Source organism: Prionailurus bengalensis, chromosome A1 (genome assembly GCF_016509475.1).
Source record: "Prionailurus bengalensis isolate Pbe53 chromosome A1, Fcat_Pben_1.1_paternal_pri, whole genome shotgun sequence".
In the NCBI taxonomy this organism is placed as follows: domain Eukaryota; kingdom Metazoa; phylum Chordata; class Mammalia; order Carnivora; family Felidae; genus Prionailurus; species Prionailurus bengalensis.
This window is the reverse complement of record NC_057343.1, coordinates 18,931,826-18,954,395: the sequence shown is the minus strand read 5'-3', so window position 1 is coordinate 18,954,395 and position 22,570 is coordinate 18,931,826. Positions and strand designations below refer to the sequence as shown.

Genomic DNA, 22,570 nt, shown 5'->3' with positions numbered 1-22,570 from the left:
CCATGAATGCTTGACAAGAATTTGTACTCTGAAATAGTTTGGTGGAGTGTTGTGTAGATGTCAGTTTGATACCATTTGTTGATGTTGTTCACTTCTTCTCTTTCGTGGCTAATTTTCTATTGTGCAGTTCTCAGAATTGCTGACGGTGGACTTTTGAAATGCCCAGCTATCACTGGGTTTTTCTATTTCTCTTTCATTTCTATCATTTTTTTCTTTCACATATTTAGAAACTCTGTTGTTTGGTGCATACATAATTCAGAGCACTGTATCTTCTTGGTGCATTGACCCATTTGTTATGTAATGTTTTTATTTCTCCCCAGTAATTTTCTTTGCTCTGAAGTCTATTTTACGTGATAATCATATAACCACTCATGCTTTCTTTTTTTTTTTTAAACATTAATGTTAACAGGATCTATTTTTCTTCATCCTTTTACTTTCAACCTACCTATGTTGTATTTGAAGTGAGCTTCTTATAGAAAGCATACAGTTGCATGTATGTTTTTATATCCACTCTGCCGATCTCTTTTGATTGGTGTATTTAGACCATTACATTTGAAGTGATTATTGATTGGGGTGCTTGGCTGGCTTAGTTGGTAGAGTGTGTGACTCTTGATCTGGGGGTTGTGAGTTCAAGCCCCACTTATTAGAAATCTTAAAAATAAAATCTTTAAAAAAAAAGTAATTATTGATTTGTTAGGACTTAAGTGTCTCATTTTATTAGTTGTCTTTTGTTCATTTTCTCCATTTCTCATTCCTCTTTTTTTTTAGCTTCCTGTGGGCTGCTTGAACATGTTTTAGGATTCTATCTTATTTTGTTTATGTAAAATTTTTTTAGTTTAATTATATGGTTTTCTTAGTAGTTGCTTTAGGTATTAAAATACTCACTAGCAGTAACTGCTGCTACCCTTTAAACATGTATCATATGCTAAGCCTTATAAAAGAGTTTTATAAGCTTTGTGTCTATGTAATCTTTACGGAAACCCCTTGAGGAAGGTTCTAATTTAATCCTCATTTTATACCTGAAAACTGATGCTCGGAGAACTTTACTTAATTTGCACAATCACACGGTTGTTAAATTGGTGGGAAAACCCAGGTCTTACTACAGAGTTCATGCCTTTATTTTTTTTTTTTAATTTTTTTTTCAACGTTTATTTATTTTTGGGACAGAGAGAGACAGAGCATGAACGGGGGAGGGGCAGAGAGAGAGGGAGACACAGAATCGGAAACAGGCTCCAGGCTCTGAGCCATCAGCCCAGAGCCTGACGCGGGGCTCGAACTCACGGACCGCGAGATCGTGACCTGGCTGAAGTCGGATGCTTAACCGACTGCGCCACCCAGGCGCCCCCAGAGTTCATGCCTTTAACTGTAAACCCGTTAATGTTAATTTTATGAGAGAGGTTTTACATGAAAATCGTAATGTATTTTTATCTCATTTCCTAGGTTTTGATGATGATGGTTCAGAATTTCATGAACATGTATTTCTGGATAAATATCTGGAAGATTTTCCAAAACAAGGACCAATTCGCCACTTCATGGAGCTGGTGACCTGTGGGCTTTCCAAAAATCCATATCTGAGTGTTAAACAGAAGGTTGAACATATAGAGTGGTTTAGAAATTATTTTAATGAAAAACAAGACATTCTAAAAGAAAGTGGCATACAGTTCAATTGAAGACCATTGAAATTTTTGTTTCAAGCTGGAGGTAGATACTATAACTAAATTAAATAATTTTACTAGAAGTTTTCCTATATTATGTTAATTATTACATCTGATTTGAATGGTATAAATGTTAAATTGCTTAAAAGTATATAATAGTAACTGAAGAATATTCTTGCATGAAGAAAAGTCAACATTCACAGAATCAACTAGTAATTCTTAACAAGAAGAATATCTTAGAATTAGTAATAAGTTTAAGGCTGCTTTCTCCAACATTTTTCTTTTCAGTGACCATACTTCTTTGAAATATAATTATTAACCACATATCTGATGATGTCAGGATGCTGTAACAGTTGAGATGATTTATAGACAGGTTTATATGCCGTGAATATGTATATCTACATACACATGTTTTATATATTTGAATATATATACATATATATTTTTATATATTTCACCATAAATTAATGACCCTTGTGTAAGTCTGGGTCACCAGCGAGGAGCAACCTTGTAAAAATAAACAGCTTATTCTAACCCCCTCTAGCCCTTTAGGTCTTCATGCCAAACTTACAACTGTTTATTTTTCTATTATGGTGCTTAGCAGTGTGACTCAATTTCATACAACTCAAAGGATTGAAGATTCTAAAAGACGCAAAACCAGAATTTAGTTTACAGCAGCCCCAGCCTAGTAGTGTTTCAGGCCCCCGGCAAATGAAAATCCTGTGAAGGAACCCATCATAAACTCAGGATTCAAATTATAAAACATATAAGGAAACAAAGCAGCGTGATTGCACACAAGCAGAAACAGATAACAAAAGCAGACTTTGTAAAGCCTTTATATATTCATACTATGAACTATATATAAGATAAAGTATAGAGCAAGAGACGAAAGTGATTGGGTTTTGGAAAAAAATTTAGTGAAGAGGTGTAACAACAGATTAGATACTGGAAAATAGATCTCAAGAAATCCATATGTAGTAGAAGAAAAGAGAAAAGAAGTATGAAAGCAAGGTAAAGATTGGTATAAGAAGGCAACATTTGTTAGGCACCTGGCTGGCTCAGTCAGTAGAGCATGCGACTCTTGATCTCAGTTCAAGGCCCATGTTGGGCATGGAGCCTACTTTTAAAAAATTTTTAAAAAGTAATATTTGTGCAGTCAGATTTCCAGAAGGAGAAAAAAAAGAAATGGGTCAGAATTTGTCTTTGGATAGTTCATGGATGCAAAATTTTTACAATTTATGAGAGATATCAGTTCACAGTGGAGTGTGGAGAGAACCCGAGATTTGCTTCTAGCAAATAGACTATGGTAAAGGTGACTCCCTTCATTGGGTTATGTTCTGTGGCAAAAGCGAAAGAATTAGTCACTCTTGTGATTATAGTACATTACGTAAGACTCCTTGTTAGCCAACTGGGTGAGAATTCTACTGGCTTTGAAGAAGCTGCCATATCGTGAAAAGGCCTATGCATGGGCCACGTGGCGGGGAACTGCAGGGCCACCAGGAGCTGGGAGCAACCTCCCGCTGACAGCCTGCCACGAAATGGGGATCTCCGTTCTACAGCCTCCAATAGCAATTCTACCAACAACCGTGGAAGAGGACCCTAAGCTCTGCAAAGGCACACAGCCTAGCTGACGCCTGGCTTGCAGCCTTGTGAAACTTTGAAGAGAGACCCAGCTGAGTGACCCACAGAAACTGGGAGATAATGTGCATGTTGTTGTAAGCCACTAAGTTTGACGTTATTTGTCATACACCAGTGGAAAATTGATACAGAAGAGGAGAAACGAAATTGTCAGTATGATTCTGTGGAAAAAAAGAATCTATAAATTACAAGAACTAATAGAACTTAGCAAGTTTGCAGCTGCATTTCTACATGCCAGCAACAGATAAAATGTGATTTAGAAGATACTGTTTATAGTAGCATCAAAAGTGTAAATGAATAAAATCTTAGATATGTAGGATCTTTGTGAAGCAATCTTCTTAAAACTTTAATGAAACACGGGCCCGTGGGTGGCTCAGTCAGTTAAGCGTCAGACTTCAGCTCAAGTCATCATCCTTGCAATTCAGGAGTTTGAGCCCCGCATCAGGCTCTGCACTGCTTGGGATTCTGTCTCCTTCTCTCTCTGTCCCTTCCCCACTTGTGCATGCGCTCTCTCTCTCAAAATAAATAAACTTGGGGCGCCTGGGTGGCTCAGTCGGTTAAGTGTCCGACTTTGGCTCAGGTCATGATCTCACGGTCTGTGAGTTCAAGCCCCGTGTCGGGCTCTGTGCTGACAGCTCAGAGCCTGGAGCCTGTTTCGGATTCTGTGTCTCCCTCTCTCTCTGCCTCTCCCCTGTTCATGCTCTGTCTCTCTCTGTCTCAAAAATAAATAAATGTGGGGCGCCTGGGTGGCGCAGTCGGTTAAGCGTCCGACTTCAGCCAGGTCACGATCTCGCGGTCCGTGAGTTCGAGCCCCGCGTCAGGCTCTGGGCTGATGGCTCAGAGCCTGGAGCCTGTTTCAGATTCTGTGTCTCCCTCTCTCTCTGATCCTCCCCTGTTCATGCTCTGTCTCTCTCTGTCTCAAAAATAAATAAAAGTTTTAAAAAAATTTAAAAAAAATAAAATAAAATAAACTTTAAAAAAAAACTTTAATGAAACATAGTACGTGATAAATAGGAAAAAAGGAGCACCTGACTGGCTCAGTCTGTTGAGCATGCGACCCCTGATCTCAGGGTTGTGAGTTCGACCCCCACGATGGGAAGCAATCAGTCTCCAAGGAAAAGATTCATAAATTTGTTTAAAAAAATTTTTAACTTTATTTATTTTGAGAAAGAGTGAGAGCAGGGGAGGGGCAGAGAGGGAGAATATCAAGCAGGCTCCACACTGTCAGCGCAGAGCCTGACACAGGGCTCAAATCCGTGAAACTATGAGATCATGACTTGAGTTGAAATCAAAAGTCGGACGCTCAACCAACTGAGCCCCCCAGGCGCCCCCCGACTGTTAACATTTAGAACTTTTAGGGGTGCCTGGGTGGCTCAGTCAGTTGGGCGTCTGACTTTGGCTCAGGTCATCATCTTGCGGTCTGTGAGTTCAAGCCCCATGTCGGGCTCTGTGCTGACAGCTCAGAGCCTGGAGCCTGCTTCAGATTGTGTCTCTATCTCTCTCTGCCCCTCCCCTACTCTCACTGTGTCTCTCTCTCTCAAAAATAAAATAAAAACATTTAAAAAATTTTTTAAAAACTTTTTTTTTTTTAATTTTTTTTTTCAACGTTTATTTATTTTTGGGACAGAGAGAGACAGAGCATGAACGGGGGAGGGGCAGAGAGAGAGAGGGAGACACAGAATCGGAAACAGGCTCCAGGCTCCGAGCCATCAGCCCAGAGCCCGATGCGGGGCTCTAACTCCCGGACCGCGAGATCGTGACCTGGCTGAAGTCGGACGCTTAACCGACTGCGCCACCCAGGCGCCCCCAAAAAAAACTTTTAATTAAAAAAGGCAGTGCCACGAGTGAAAAGACAAGCATCAAACATAAAGATAAGTACCTTACATATAGTCACGAAATAATTTGTGTATAGAATATACAAAGAGCTCCTAAAATCAAATAGAAGGAAACAAATCAACCAAAAGAATATGGCCAAAAGACAAAGATAGGCTTTTCATAGAAGAGAAAATATAAATAGCTAACAAATATATGAAAGAATACTCAGGGAAATGCAAATTAAAACCATATCGTGATAACATTTGTGTACTCTTTAGATGGGTGAGAAATTAAAAGGCAATGTCATTTATACACTGTTGGAGGGGGTATAAATTGGCAACCACTTTTGGAATTACATAATATACATATATAACAATTCTACACATAGCAATTGTGTATATACATATATATACATAATATAAATACATACAATTGTGTGTATATAAATTTTTTTTACATGTATAATTATATAACCTTATGAACAATCAATTTCTCCTGGAGTACACACCCAAAGAAACCCTTGTAGATCTGTGCTGAGAGGCATGTACATGTTGTTCACAGTAGGGGCACCTAGTTGGCTGAGTTGATAGAGCATACAACTCCTAATCTCGGGGCTGTGAGTTCAAGCCCCACGTTGGGCGTGGAGCTTACTTTAAAAATGCGAAAAAAAAAAAAAAAACTGTTCAAAGTAATAAAAAACAGTGGAGAAAATGCCCGTCGCCTAGAGAACTGATAAATTATAGCTTATTTATGCAATGTAACACTATGCCGAAATGAAAATTACTAACATAGAGCTATACACATCAACATGGATGATTTCAGAAACTATGTTGAGTGAAAAATAAGTTATAGAGGAATGCATATAATACAGGTCCAAGTACATAAAATTCAAAAGCCAAATTTTGAATATATTGCCTGACACCATAACTTGGATTTAAAAAGCATGGGAATTGTGAGCACAGCACCATATTGCAGGGAGGCAGGAGAGATGGCCATGTGCTTGAGGAGGGACACACAGGGAGCTTCAATACTAACAATCTAGTCAGCTGGATGATAGGTTCACAGGTGGTCATCTTATTGTGCTTTATTTTTATATCATTTATATTACAAATATTCTTTCGTATGTAACATTTCATAATATTTTAAGGAATGAACGGAAATGGGTAAATAACTGGAAGATAGGCAGAGCTTAGCCAATAGTAGCGAAAGATGATACAGATGATAAGTCCGCAGCTGAGACTGATGTTAAACACATCCTTTATTTGGCCATTTACTGACTTGATTTTAAAGAATGTATTATCCTTAGATTCTTGGTTCTAAAGGATGTATTGTCCTTAGATTCTTGCCTTGTTACCATTCTTAAAATTGATCCAAAATTTCTTTGAGTAATCAACTTTAAATTATGCAAATAAAGACAACAAAATCCTCTTAATCCTAAAGTTGCTTTTAAAATCCATGCATTTATACATGTATGCAAATCGACTATTAAATTAGGAAGATTTCATTCTAAGTAACAGAGTCATAGGGGCTAAAGCAGACCTGCTTTCCAGAATATATTAATTCAAGGACTAAGCAATTTCTGCAAAGTGAATAATTCACTGTGTCTCTGAATATCTCCTTGAACTAGAATATCAGTGATGGTGACAGAGAAGGGGAAGTAGCTTGTCCTGTATTAGGAAAAGCAAACAGCTGTTGGAGTACGCTTGTAATTTAGAGCCTCTTAAAACCCTGTTCACTGCACAAGAAAGAAAGGACTAATGTTTTCTGAGATTTCAGTAGTATTTTTATGGAAAATGAAATATGGGTGCTCCTGTTGAACATAGTACACTTGGTCATGGTCTCTGGCACGGTACCCCTAAAAGGGAGCATTTCATATATCTGATAGTGGTTTACCTGTACTAATTTTAATCATAACAAGTTTAATGTTCCTGTCTTGCTTTTAAATGGAAGGCAACAGGGAATCCTGGGTGGCTCAGTCGGTTAAACGACCGACTCTTGATTTTGGCTCAGATCATGATCTCACGGTTTGTGAGTTTGCCCCCCCCTCCCCCCCCCTTGGGCTCTGCACTGCTTGAGATTCTCCCTCTTTCTCTTCCCCTCCCCCACTTGCACATATGTGCTCTTTCTGTCTCAAAAATAAATATTTAGGGGTACCTGGGTGGCTCAGTCGTACTTCAGCTCAGGTCATGTATCTCACGGTTCCTGAGTTTAAGCCCCGCGTCCGGCTCTGTGCTGACAGCTTGGAGCCTGGAGCCTGCTTTGGATTCTGTGTCTCCCTCTCTCTCTCTGCACCTCCCCAGCTCATGCTTGCACTCTGTCTCTGTCAAAAATAAATAAACTTGGGGCGCCTGGGTGGCGCAGTCGGTTAAGCGGCCGACTTCAGCCAGGTCACGATCTCACAGACCATGAGTTCGAGCCCCGCGTCAGGCTCTGGGCTGATGGCTCAGAACCTGGAGCCTGTTTCCGATTCTGTGTCTCCCTCTCTCTCTGACCCTCCCCCGTTCATGCTTTGTCTCTCTCTGTCCCAAAAATAAATAAACGTTGAAAAAACAAAAAAAAAAAACAAAAAAAAATAAATAAATAAATAAATAAATAAATAAACTTAAAAAAAGTTAAAAATAAATAAATACTTAAAATGTAATAAAAATACAGGAGGCATTTTTTAAAAATAGGTAAGTGTAAAGCAACAGCTGGTCTAAAATAGTTAGCTTTGTATGCTATATTTACTGAACAGTTCAGAGAGCAAAGAAGCAAACAAATGCACCGATGATTCCTTTGCTCGCCAGCTCCTGAATTGTTGACAATTCTGCAGTGCCCATCCTGTACTTTTCTCTCGTTTCTTTGGTTTTCTTCTCTGCTTTGGAGTCAGAAGCTTCAGTTCAGATCCCTGCTTTGTCCGTAGGAGCTGTGATCCTGAGAACACGGCTTAATCTCTCAGCCTGTTTCCTCCCTTGTGAATGAGGCTTCTAATTCCCATCTTGCTGGACTTGCAGGTGTTAGAATCGAAAGAGGCGACGTCCACCACAGTGACCGGCGCATCCTGTGTACTTCAAAGATAATGTCCGTCTCCTTTCTCTGTCCTCCTCCCTAGGGCCCTGATGTCAGGAAGGACATTTAGTGCGCCATTCGATATCCACCATTTGCTTGGGACTGGCAGCTTGCTCCTTTACGGTATCTCATCTGCTACCATTACCATCCATCAGTGGAACGGAATACTTCATTTTATTTATGATGTATTGTCCTCACATCCTCCAAGATCCATAAACAGTCTTAATTACCATCGTCATCACTGTGTAGTAGACTCCTGCCTTCGCAGGTGGCAATGGGGACAGGCAGATGTTGGGATAGAAGGGCCTCCTCTCTGGTGGCTCGGGGCTCAGTCCTCTACCTGACAGCTCCAGGCTCGCTCCTGGTGAGAAGGAGGCCTGTTCTGTCCAAATGGGCAGATCCTTAATGAATGTCTTTCTCCTGTGGTCTGTCTCAACATCGCTTTGGGTATCCCAGGGATGTAGAACAAAAGTAGATCTGCCCATATCAGCAAATGAGAACGGTTAACACTTGGGCGCTGTGTTTATAGCGTATGAAGTGTCTTTACGGCTATCACTCATCCATCGTTTAGCATTGCCGAGCTCTGCCATATGCCAGGCCTCTGCTAGACACCAGAATGTAAATACACCAGGGAGGCTCTCCCTGGCCTTGAAGTGTCACCTTAGAAGTCACTTCCCAAGAAAGCCTTCTCTCCCCGCTTCCTGTCTAGACAACGCAGCACTCTGTTGACTTCCTTTACGGTATTCCCGATCTTGATCTTAAGGGTAAATAGAGATTGTGTCAGCACAGTTGCCTGTGCCCAAGACCTAGCATATTGCTAGCTCCCAAATAGGTGCTTAATGAAGCCACTTGGTTGAGGAGAAGAATGGACAATGGCACATGCTCGTGGAGAAGAGAGAAAGATTCCATTGCTGCACAGCGTGATGGATGCCCTGGCCGAGAAAGGGGTCGGGGATATAAAAGACAAGCATTTAACCAGACTGCACGTCTGCTGAAATGTGTAACTTCCTGGAGGAAGAGAGCTGTGTCAGGCCAGCACTGTCTGTGGGTGGCTGGGTAGATCGGCCCAAATCTGTGGTGCAGAATTCAGAGGGCCATCTACCCGCAAATGGAGAAAAGCTGCATTCTCCAAAATCAGCCTTATTCCTAGTGAACGTAATACTGCAGTCTCCATATGCCATACTTTTTATAGTGTATCTCATGAATGGTTTAGAACTCGGAGAGGGAAGAAACACACTATTTATTACTCCCTCCCCTACTTTTTTCATGAAGTATCCACTCCTTATGTATCCTTTTTCTGCTCTTATCACTTAAAAAAATTAGATCACACTGACATCATATTTGAAGAATATGCTTTTTCCCTTTTGGAAAAGAAAAAAGGAGTAGATGGCTGGGGTGCCTGGGTGGCTCAGTCGGTTGAGTGTCCGACTTTGGCTCAGGTCATGATCTCATGGTTCGTGAGCTCGAGCCCCGCATTGGGCTCTGTGCTGACAGCTCAAAGCCTGGAGCCTGGGGGTGCCTGGGTGGCTCCGTTGGTTGAGTGTCCAACTTCAGCTCAGGTCATGATCTCATGGTTCGTGAGCTCAAGCCCCGCATTGGGCTCTGTGCTGACAGCTCGGAGCCTGGAGCCTGCTTCAGATTCTGTGTCTCTCTCTCTCTCTCTGTCCCTCCTTCGCTCGCACTCTGTCTCTCTCCCTCTCTCTCTCAAAAATAAATAAACATTAAAAAAAAAAAAACAAAGCCTGGAGCCTGCTTCGGATTCTGTGTCTCCCTCTCTCTCTCTCTCTCTCTGTCCTTTCTCTGCTAGTGCTCTGTCTCTCTCTTTCAAGAATAAATAAACATTAAAAAATTTTTTAAAAGGGGGGGTAGATGACTTACATTGTCTACTCAGAAATCCCAATCTTTGTGGTTGCCACAAGATGAGTAAATGGCCCAAAATAAAATAAAAATTCTTTCCTAATTCTCTTCCTGGGATTCAGTGTATTGGTGTGATGAAACATAACAGGTGTGAAAATAAAGATATAAAATGCTGCAGAATGTAGGAGTGCCTGGGTGGCTCAGTTGAGTGTCTGACTTCGACTCAGGTCATGATCTCACGGTTTGTGAGTTCAAGCCCCACATCAGGCTCTCTGCTGTCAGTGCAGAGCCTGCTTCAGGTCCTCTGTCTCCCTCTCTCTCTGCCTCTCCCCAGCTTGCACGCTCTCTCTCAAAAATAAAAATTAGGGGTGCCTGGGTGGCTCTGTCGGTTAAGCATCCGACTTCAGCTCAGGTCATGATCTCGCGGTCCGTGAGTTCGACCCCCGCGTGGGCTCTGTGCTGACGGCTCAGAGCCTGGAGCCTGTTTCAGATTCTGTGTCTCTCTCTCTCTGACCCTCCCCCGTTCATGCTCTGTCTCTCTCTGTCTCAAAAATAAACGTTAAAAAAAAATTTTTTTTTAATAAAAAAAAATAAAGGGGCGCCTGGGTGGCTCAGTCAGTTGAGTGTCCGACTTCGGCTCAGGTCACAATCTCACAGTTTGTGAGTTCGAGCCCCGCGTGGGGCTCTGTGCTGACAGCTCAGAGCCTAGAGCCTGCTTCTGCTTCTGTGTCTCCCTCTCTCTCTGCCCCTAACTCACTTGCATTCTGTCTCTGTCTCTCTCAAAAATAAATAAACATTAAAAAAAAAGATCTGTGTAAAAAAAATAATAAAAAATTAAATAAAAATTAAAAAAATACTTCAATAAATGCTGTCGAATGTAAAATACAATAAAATGACAATAGCCAAAAGGTGGAAACAATCCAAATGTCTGTGAACAGATCAACACAATGTGACATATATGTCCAATAGAATAGAATTCAGCCCTAAGAAGGGCTGAATGGACGAACCTTGAGGGTATTATGCTAAGTAAAGTAAGCCAGACACAAATGGTCACATCCTGTAGGTTTCCGCTTACGTGATATACCTACAATAGTGAAGTTTATAGAGACAGAAGGTAGAATCGTGGTTGTCAGGGGCTGCAGCAGAGAGGGAGTGGAGAGTTATTATTTAATGGGTACAGAGTTTTTGTTTGGGAAGACGAAAAAAAATTCTGGCTAACGGTGATAGTAAGTTGTGAATGTACTTAATAGCACTGCGCTAGGCACTTAAAATGGCTAAGGGGTAGATCTTACTACAATAAAAATTGTATGATAAAGTGCAGACCATGAGCATCATAAAGATACTCCAGGAGCACCTGGCTGACTCAGTAGAGCCCAGAGCCTGCTTCGGGTCTTCTGTCTCCCTCTCTCTCTGTGCCTCCCCAGTTCATGCTTACTCTCTCTCTGTAAAATAAAAAAAAAATAGCCTGGGTGGCTCGGTCCGTTAAACAGGTGACTCGTGACTTCGGCTCAGGTCATGATCTCGCAGTTCGTGAACTGATAGTGCAGAGCCTGCTTGGGATTCTCTTTATCCTTCTGTCTCTGTCCCACCCCTGCTCGTGCTCACTCTAAATAAATGAATGAATGAATAAATAAATAAATAAATAAATAAACCTTTAAAAAATTAAAAGCAATAAAATAAAAACAATAAAATAGGATGCATAAAATGAAATCCAATTATAAAAAGATACTCCAAACATTTGAAGGAGGAATGTTCCGTTCTCAAGCCACAGAGGACCACATAACATCCCAGGAAAAGAGCACATGTTAGCTAAAGGTGCAGGAAAGGGGAAAGGGTATGGTCTGGTGACTGAGGTCAGTAGAGGGGATTGCTCTGTTCATACGAGTCTCTGGGTAATTACCATCCTCATTATCATGGTTAGTGTCCTGGCTACCATCATAAGAGAAGGGTCCTTCTCAACTGACTGGCCTGGTGCGATGGCCCTCACATATATTATCTCACTGAATTTTTGGAACATCTTCTGAGGTAGGTATTACTCCCATTTGCAGGAATTTAATAAAATTTCCAAGGTTGCCAATAAATGATGCAGTCAGGATTTAAATCTTAGATAGCAACTCCAAAACGCAAGTGTTTTTCCAGTACCCCTTAGGAGTAGATTTTAGGAACAATTACATGGATAATCTGGAGTAAAGGGAATAGGAATTTCTTCATTAGGGTTTAGTGAGATGTACCAATGGGATGACGGCAAACATAGGAACTTTGGAATGGTAGTTAATGTTTAGACGAAAAATCATTAAAGAGTTTAAAGAGTGGACATAACAGTGCAATCAAAGAGTTCCTGGAGGCTAATTGGTAGGGCTCTTTGGGACAGATCGAGGGGGGAAATATTAAAGCCAGAAAGCTCAGTGGAACAAATGCCACAGTGGCCACAATGAAAAAAGAATTTTAAAAATGGGCTGGTAAGTGAGAAACAGCAAGTGGAAAGGGAAGCAACTTTTCCAGCGTCCTTATGGGCACACGGAAAATTGTTCTAGACTAGTCACTTTGTGATAATCCAGAGATCGGCGACTTAGGCCACTGGTTTTTCTGACTTGGAGTCTGTCTCTGTCCCCTATACCGTCACCAACAGGGACCAGGGAACGAAGAGAAAAGAAAGGAGCTGGTGTGCCATACTTCTGACTGCTGATAACACTTACATAGGAAGGGAGTCTGCAATGTCTGAAAATGAACTTTCTGATTTGAATGGGTCGAATTTCACCATGGAAAGTAGCTCATTGCTATTCATTACTGTGTCACATCAAGAGATTTCAATGAGATTAAGATCTTTCAAAGAGAGCTCTTTATTAAACTTTCTGAGCTATTACAGATTAAGGCTCTGATTACCTCCGACACATAAATAGATTTTGGTTAATGTGTTGACATACTGAGCCACAATCTGGCATTTGTATTTTGGCAAGTGACTTCTAGGCCAAAGTTTGTTAGCCTCACTTGAAGGAGAAGGCCAAGCCAAGTCGGGAATTATGAAGAACAAAGCACGGATTCTCAAGTTGAGAAAGACAAATATCTTCTTCTAATTCTCCCACTGGATAGGTGTGGGAAATTGAGGCCCAGAGGGAGTAACTTGCCAGTGATTTTGCTGTTCATTTATGGCAGAGCGGAAACAAGAGCCTCAGATCCCAGATCAGGGACGTGTCCGCTCTGTCATACATTAGTTCAAGTTGGTAAGAATTATTTTCTGAATGAACAACAGGGACTCAATAAACTCAGAAGATGACAGAAGAGGGGTGCCTGGGTGGCTCAGTCGGTTAAAGCTTCTGACTCTTAGGGCGCCTGGGTGGCTCAGTGGTTAAGCGGCCAACTTCAGCTCAGGTCATGATCCTGGTTCATGAGTTCCAGCCCCATGTTGGGCTCTGTGCTGACAGCTCAGAGCCTGGAGCCTGCTTCGGTTTTGGTGTCTCCCACTCTCTGCCCCTCCCCTCCTCACACTCTGTCTCTCAAAAATAAATAAACATCAAAAAAAATGTTTTTTTAATTTTTTAAAAAAGCCTCTGACTCTTGATTTCCGCTCAGGTCATGATCTCACGGTTTGTGGATTCGAGCCCTGCATCTGGCTCCACGCTGACAGCCTGCTTGGGATTTTCTCTCTCCCTCTCTCTTTGCCCCTTCCCTGTGCGTGCGCGCTCTCTCTCTGTCTCAAAATAAATAAACTTAAAAAAAAAGAAAAAATTAAAATTTAAAAAGACATTTCAGCATTTTTTGAAAGCACATAGTTTAGATAAAGAGCATTCCAGTATTAGGGGAAATTCTGAATAAGATTCAAATCCTCCACACAGCCATGATCAGGAGGATGTGGCATTTTTTTTAATAAGATTTTTTTTGATGTTTGTTTATTTTTGAGAGAGAGAGCATGCGATGAGAGAGTGGGGAGGGGCTGAGAGAGAAAGAGAAAATCTCAAGCAGACTCCATGCTGTCAGTGCAGAGCCAGATGGAAGGCTCGAACTCATGAATCGTGAGATCATGACCTGAGCCAAAATCAAGAGTCAGACGCTGAACCAACTGAACCAACCCAGGTGCCCCAGGAGCCTTGTTTTTTTAATGTGCACTATGAAAAGTACTCTTCAGATGAGGCTTATTCTTATTTGTAACTCATATTTTTATTTTTTTCTAAAATAATTTTAGACCAACAGAAAAGTTGCTAAAGTAATATAGAGTTTACATACATCTTCATCCAGCTTCCTCCCAATGTCAAAATTTTATATAACCATAATTCATGATCAAAATCAAAAAATGGACATGGATCAATACTATCAATTAAGCGACAGACTGTCTTTGAGTTTCACCATTTCCACCCCCCCCCCCCCCCCCCCCCCCGTGATGTCCTTTTCGTGTTCCAGCCTAGAACCCAAGATCCCATGTTGCATTTAGTTCCTGCGCCTTCTTAGTCTCCTCCAATCCGTGCTGGTTTCTCAGTCTTTGCTTGTCTTTCATGGACTCTTTTGAGGAGTACTTGTCAGCCATTTTTAGAATATCCTTCAATTTGAGTTTGTCCAATGTTTTTCTCATGGTTAGAGTGAGGTTACAGGCTCGGAGGAAGAACATATCAGAGGTGAAGTACTCTTCTCGTTACTTCATATTAGGGGTACACGATGTCAACATGACTTACTACTAGTGAAGTTTGATCACTTGGTTAAGGTGGGATCTGACCAGTTTGCCAACCAACTGTAACGTTACGATTTTTCTCTTTGTCATGATAACTATCTTGGAGAGGTGCTTTGAGACTGCTAACATCCTATCTCCGCAAACCCTTGCCTGTTGATTGTAACAGCCATCTGAGGTCTAGCCTGAAGCAACATGGTCTATTGGGGATTCTGTATTTTCCTCATTCCTTCTACATTTAGTAGTTACAGTTCTTCTGAGAGATGAGTTGGCCTTCTTGTAATGCCCGAAGTTCCGAAACCTCCCACAAAAGTCCACCAGAGTCGTAAGTCAAAGCCAAGCGGCAAGGGTCGTTTATTGCAGGTTCGAACCTGGTCCTCTGTGCACTCGTCGCCGGTGACGCAAGAGGCCACGATCAGGGTTGGTGCAGCGTTTTTATAGACAGAGACAATATAGCACAGGGGAGGTTTCAAATTATGAGGGGCCTGATTAGTTGATTTTAAAGTAAGGACATTTGTTGTTCTCTGATTGGGCGTCCTTTGTCTGTCCTTTGGCGGGAAGGCTTTGTCTGTTACTTGTGGCGGGAGGAAAAAAGGGGGAAGGGGGAAGGGGGTAGGTGAGGAATGTGTTAAGCAAGCAGGTTTACAGAAGCGAGAAATGCCGGTTAGTTTATGTACAATCACTCATTCCATCACATATCAGACTACGTTTAGGAAGGTTTACAACCCATTCTACGACACAGCGGGTTACATTCAGGAAAGGCCTCACAATGCTCGTAGCAAACAGCAAGCAAAACAGACTTCTCAGCAATTGTATTTCTTATCAAAGATCCATAATAAGCAGAAAAGAGAACTTTAGCTTTAAACTAAGGCAGGGCTGTCATTTGGATTTAAAGCTGTTCTTTTCACTTCTCTCTCACGTTTATGTATTCAATTATTTACGTCAGGCTGGACCTAGGGATATTTGTTTTCTTTTATGGCTTATAATCTAACACTATTATTATTTACTTCTTATTTTTTTAGTAAAAGGCAAAAGATTTATTTGATCTGAAGAGAAACCAAAGTATTAACACCATTATTATTTATTTGTTTCTCAAGTTGTTCTTCCTTTAGCCTTTGGAAGCTTTCTCGGGTTGGCTCTTGTGTCCTTTTGACATGTTCCCATCCTTTTAAAGTATTTCCTTGTTGTCTGGTACCGTAAGATGCTCCAGGCTCATCCTGTCCCTGCCCTAGCCCAGAATCAATCATTTCTTTCAGAAACCCTGGTTTCTCTTACTGGAGAATAAAATTTAGAACCCAAGATGTGCACACCGGGTGGAAGCTTATTCTTTGATGACCGTAAAGCTTACATATCAGAAAATTTACCAATTATAGGATCTTGCAGTCTCTTCAGTAATAATTCCGAAGCAGAGTGGCCAAATATATATGGGTTAGCTTTAATGTGGTTTAAAATGTTCTGCTTGCTCCAAGAGGTGCTTTGGGCATGAATGCCGTTTGTATCAAAGTTGGGAAAGTGCTTTTCCTTCCTAAAATGTTCCTTTTCTTTCTTTCTTTCTTTCTTTCTTTCTTTTTTTCTTTCTTGAGAAAGAGAGGGAGAGAGAGAGTGCAAGTGGGGGGGGGGAGGGGCAGAGGGAGAGAGAGAGAGAGAGAGAGAGAGAGAGAGAGAAGAGAGAGAGAATCCCAAGCAGGCTCCACACTGTCAGCACAGAGCCCGACTTGGAGCTCAATCCCACAACCCCCAGATCAGGAGCTGAGCCGAAATCAGGAGTCAGAGTCTCAACTGACTGAGCCACCCAGGTGCCCCATCTCCTTTATTCTTTTTTTTTTTAAGTATATTTATTTATTTTTGGAGAGAGAGAGAGAAAATGCAAGTGGGGCAGGGGAAGAGAGACAGGAAAGAGCAAGAATCCCAAAAAGGCTCTGAACCAGTGCAAAACCTGATGTGGGACTCAAACCCACAAACTGTGAAATCATGACCTGAGTCAAAGACACTTAACCTACTGAGCCACCCAGGCACCCCCATCTCCTTTATTCTTTCGTAGAAAGATTAATTTTCTTCTCCTCTCAGTAGCATAGCCTTCTATCTATAATGACAAAGTAATCACATCTTGAATTTTATTTATTTATTTATTTATTTACTTACTTACTTATTTATTGAGAAAGAGAGAGAGAAAGAGAGAACAAGTGGGGGTGGGGCAGAGAGAGAGGGAGAGACAGAATCTGAAGCAGGCTCCAAGCTGCCAGCACAGAGGCCAATGCAGGGCTTGAACTCACAAACCATGAGATCATGACCAGAGCCAAAATCAAGGGTTGGACACGTAATCAACTGGGCCAGCCAAGTGCCCCACATCTTACATTTTAAATAAGAGAATGGTAAAATGTTCAATCTCATCAATAATCAAAGATATGCAAAGTTAGCAATGTGGTTATTGCCATGTTATGAAAATATTAACAAATATTGAAAAGATTGGTAATATCCAGTATTGTTAAGAGTGTGAGAAAGCAGGTCCTCTATGGCACCTTCTTGAGAACAACGGGTAGTGTTGATTGAAATGTGAAACGTACATTTGTCTTAGCAGTTTCACGTCTAGAAATGGATCTATCAGAGATGTTAGTACAAGTATAAAAAGACATGGGGTGTGTGTGTGTGTGTGTGTGTGTGTGTGTGTGTGTCTGCATTGCTGGGATTGATGAAAAACCGGAGAGACCACTTAAAATGTCATCAAGGGAGGGCTTGTTCTGGGCTCCTGGCTGGCTCAGTCAGTGGAGCATGGGACTCTTGATCTTGGGGTTGTGAATTCAAGCCCCCATGTTGAGTATAGAGATTACTTTAAAAAGATCTTTTAAAAATGAAAGAGGCCTGGTTAAATACTTTGCACTTAACTGTACTGTGCAGCTGGGGAGAGTTGTGGAAGACTTCCTAGAAGCCTGTTTAAGTTGTGAACTAAAAACTTAATAGGGTACACCTGACTGGCTCCGTTGGTAGAGTGTGTGAGTCTTGACTTCAGGGTTGTAAGTTCAGGCCTCATGTTGGGTGTAGAGATTACTTACAAATATCATCTTAAAAAAAAGAACAACTAGGAATAGACCTTGTGAAGTGTATGTGTGTGTATGTGTCGGAAGTGAGGAGAGGACATTCAAGAAGAAGCTGTAAAACATAGGGTAGGAAAGAAGGTTTTTTCAAAGATTAAGACGGAGTGATAGGGGAGTGGCTTAAGAAGGGACTGCAGGGGTGCCTGGGTGGCTCAGTCAGTTAGGCGTCCGACTTCGGCTCAGGTCATGATCTCACATCTTGTGAGTTCGAGCCCCCCATCGGGCTCTGTGCTGACAGCTCGGAGCCTGGAGCCTGCTTCGGATTCTGTGTCTCCCTCTCTCTCTCTCTGCCCCTCCCCCACTCTGCCCCTCCCCCACTGGTACTCTGTCTCTCTCTAAAACAAACACTAAAACAAGAAAAAAAAAAAGAGTAGGCTGCTTAACCGACTGAGCCACCCAGGCACCCCACCTCAAAGCTCTTTTCTTCTTCATGTTTAGCACAGACTGGTGTTGAATAAACAGCTATTGAATTAAATACATTTGACCTTTAAACAACACAGGTTTGAACTGCGGGGTCCACTTCTACGTGGAATTTTTCAATAAATGTAGTACACTTTTGTAAATGTATTTCTCCTCCTTATGAGTGTCTTTTCCTTTCATCTTTTTTTTTTTCTTTTTTTGGTAAGCTTTCTGACCAACGTGAAGCTTGAGCTCACAACCCTGAGGTCAAGTGTCCCCTGCTCCACTCAGTGGGCCAGCCAGGTGCCTCCCCCTTTTTCCTTCCTTATGATTTTCTTAATCACATTTTCCTTTCTCTAGCTTAATTCATTGTAAGAACATGTACTATATAGATAACATACAAAATACGTGTTAATCAACTGTTTACGTTATCAGTGAGGCTTGGCTCAGCAGTAGGCAATTAGTATGTTTTTAAAAAATATTTCCAATGTTTATTTATTCATTTTGAGAGAGACAGACAGAGAGAGCCAGGGAGGGGCAGAGAGAGAGGGAGAGAGAGCGAACCCCAAGCAGGGTCCGTGCTGTCAGCACAGAGCTCGATGTAGGGCTCGAACTCACACACCGTAGGATCGTGACCTGAGCTGAAATCAAGAGTCTGACACTTAACCCACCCAGGTGCCCCTAAGTTTGAGGAAGTCAAAAGTTATATGTGGATTTTCATATACACATACCGGGTTGGTGCCCCTAACCCCCAAGTTGTTCAAGGCTCAGCTATACTCAACTGTCTATTGTTGGAATGTAGGGTCTCAACCTGAGGTCAGGGTCTTTTTAAGGGAGGAGGTGTGTCTGCGAAAGAGTTGAGGGTGGGGGAGTGTCTGTGAACTTAGGAAAAAATATCCTTATTTCCACTTACCTCTAACAGAAAATTAGCATTTCCTTCATTTATTAATGTGTACATCCCAACACAGTCTGTTTTTTAAAAAAATTTTAGTGTTTTATTCATTTTCTGAGAGAGAAAGAGCAGAGGAGAGGCAGAGAGAGAGAAAGAGAGAGGGAGACACAGAATCCATGGCCCGGAGCCTGATGTGGGGCTCGAACTCATGAACCACGGGATCATGACCTGAGCTGTAGTCAGACATTTAACTGACTGAGCCAGCCGGGCGCCCCCCAACACAGGCTTAATAGTAGTACTATGACTTTGCCACCCACAGAAGCCACAGCTATTTTCATATCCCATTAGAATGTTGTTGCAGATATCTCAAAATATAATTTATGCTCATTACTATTTGAAAATTACAGTAATTATTAGACCTGCCACTAGATCTTATTATTTAATGTGTCAATAAAGTAAGAACTCTTATTATTATATTGCATTTCAAAAATATTTTGATAACTATATTTCCACATAATTAGCTCTTTTATAATCCTATATATTTTAGTGTATGCATTTTAAAACATTATTCTGAGAGGAAGTCTAAAGAAAAGGTCCACGGTACAAGTGGTTAAGAACCCTACTCTGAGGGGGGCGCCTGGGTGGCTCAGTCGGTTAAGCGTCCGACTTCGGCTCAGGTCACGATCTCGCAGTCCGTGAGTTCGAGCCCTGCGTCAGGCTCTGTGCTGACAGCTTGGAGCCTGGAGCCTGTTTCAGATTCTGTGTCTCCCTCTCTCTCTGACCCTCCCCCGTTCATGCTGTCTCCCCCTGTCTCAAAAATAAAATAAATGTTAAAAAAAAATTTTAGAAAAAAAAAACCCTACTCTGAGGGCATAGCTTATACAAAATTTATACTACACTCTCCATGATCAAGTATTGTAATGGAAATTGCAAGTATCCTAACCCAACTCCCTTCCTGTCAAATAGGTACCACTTTTACTCTCCCCATCCCCCAACTCGGTACATTCTGGTCTCTTTCTACTGTCTTTAGTTGGACAAATCCCTTGCTCTAGGATTTTCTTACTTCCATAAGAACAATTATTAAATATAAATAGCCAGGCTGACCCTCTCTGAGCCCTAATCCTGTAGTAACGATTGTCTTTATTTCTTGTGGTGTGCCCAACATTATCTCAAGTTCTCCATCTTTCTCTGCCAATTACCTCTTTTTCCTAATACAGTAAAACCTTGGTTTGCAAGTATAATTCATTCGGGAAACATGCTTGTAATCCAAAGCACTTGTGTATCAACGCGGATCTCTCCATAGAAATAATGGAAACTCAGATGTTCATTTCACAACCCAAAAATACTCCTATAAAAATGATTACACTACTGCAATATGATACTAAATAATAAAGAAAATACAAAATATAAAGAAAGATAAATTAAACCCACGCTTACCTTTGAAAACCTTCATGGCTGGTGTGAGGGAGACGAGAGAGAGAGGAAGGTTATTGTGTAGATGACTTTCACTATCAGTAACAGAATCACTCCGATCTATTGGCTCAATGGAATCTTTTTCTTTTTGTGCAACTATAACAACGAACCTACCCAGTCACACTTGCTTTTGCCTCCTCTTGAGGATTTCATGGACATGTGAAATCGCATTGTCTGTCGTTAAACAGACTCATCACTTGCACTGCCACAGCCTTATTCCCACATTTTACACAACCCAACTCTATGCATTTATGCAATAAATTTATGTATAAATAAATAAATAAATAAATAAATAAATGTGTATATATACACATATGCATATATGTGCATGTATGCATACATATATGTATGCATACACCCATGTTTGTGTATATATATACATACATACATTTATGTATATATAAATTATAATAGATATATGCATTTTATTGCATACATTTTACGCAACCCAAGGTTTTACTGTATTTCTCTTCTCTTCTTCTCCCAAGGGTAAAGTGCACCTGTCAGCTCTGCGTGTTTTGTCTAGCTGGCCAACAAAACACATTAATTCTCCTAGACCTCTGAGTTTCACTGCGTCGAATTGTCTGTATAATGATTTATTTTAAAATACTTTAGTATTAACAGTGTGTGATGTATGGGTGTATAAATTAACTTTAATCTACACCCTAGAGGCTGTGCACATTGAAGTGCCCTAATTAGGAACCCACTCTCTAGGGGAGGGATTAGTTAGCATTGGAAGTACCCTAATCAGAAATTCATTACTTGAGGTAGTTATGCAAACACTTCAAATCCATCACTGATTTACAGATGAAATGATATAATGCCTGGGATTTGCCTCAAAATAATCCAGGAGGTGGGGCAAATAGGTGGGGATGTGGATTGAAACAAGATACACTTTGAGTTGGCAGTTGTTGAAACTGGTGATAGGTAATGTGGCGATGGGTTGTTAACATTATATGTATTTTGTATATATTTCAAACTTTCCATAACAAAAACTTTTGAAATATATCATACTTGCAATCTATACCGGGGTTTCTGTCTAAAGATAACAGACGGAACACATGCCATCTACCTTCCTTCCTGAAACCTCGCTAAATGACTATAAAAGGATTTTTTTTTCTTTAAAAAAAAAAAAAAAGAGGCCAGGGGCCCCTGGGTGGCTCAGTCGGTTAAGCATCCAACTTCAGATCAGGTCATGATCTCATGGTTCGTGAATCTGAGCCCCGTATTCATTCTGTGCTGACAGCTCAGAGCCCAGAATCTGCTTTGGATTCTCCGTCTCCCTCTCTCTCTGCCCCTCCCTTCCTCATTCTCTCCCTCTCTCCCTTTCAAAAATAAAGAAACAACTTTAAAAATAATAATAATAAAAAGAGGCCTAAGTGCATAAAGTTGGACAGAATGGAAGAAGAGATGAAAACATTTTGGGGGCTGGATGGACAATGGGTGAGTGATAAGGTATTAGCAGACCAGGAAAATGGGACCAACCTCTTTTATGCTACAGAATCTACCCACTTCCCCCAATCGGTGGTTGATTGCACCAGATTCCTCTGGAGGCGAGGGTAGAAGGAAACAGGTAAAGTAAGGAAGATTGGTTGAAAATCTGTTTAAGAAGCCAGGTGGGGCACCTGGCTGGCTTGCTTAGTCAGTGGAGTATGTGACTCTTGATCTTAGGTTCATGAATTTAAGCCCCACATTGGGGGTAGCGTTCACTTGAAAAAAAAAAAAAAGACAATAACAACAAACACTGGAAGCTAGGTGCCTGTCTCACCTACCTCCGGAGATGTGTTCCAGAGAAAGTAAAACAAAAGGTTTGGGCAGGAAGATACCAGGCTTTGGTAAGAGGTACTGTACCAATAACAGAGAAATTAAATGAAAACTCCCTAAAGGTCTAGATCTCTCCTCTGAAGATATTGAGATGCTTCTCGTGTTATCCGTTTCACCTTCCTGAGGGAGGCTTCCCTGGGAGCTCTTCACCTGCTCTGGACTGGTTGTGCAATGCACGTGGTGAATACCGCTATCCTGGGATCTCTCTCTGTTCATGTCT

General features: G+C 41.3%; 1 protein-coding gene across 2 annotated transcripts in view; it reads left to right on the top strand.

The window, feature by feature from the left end:
• Positions 1-3,609, top strand: part of MRPS31 (mitochondrial ribosomal protein S31) — a 33,985-nt gene extending 30,376 nt beyond the window's left edge. Inside the window, exon 7 of one of the 2 annotated variants that reach the window (XM_043577880.1) lies at positions 1,441-3,609. In XM_043577880.1, coding sequence (XP_043433815.1) covers positions 1,441-1,670 — 230 coding nt within the window. In that variant the 3' untranslated portion in view covers positions 1,671-3,609. The remainder of the gene's footprint in view (positions 1-1,440) is intronic. The other variant, XM_043577890.1, reaches the window with a different exon arrangement.
• Positions 3,610-22,570: the final 18,961 nt, after the last annotated feature.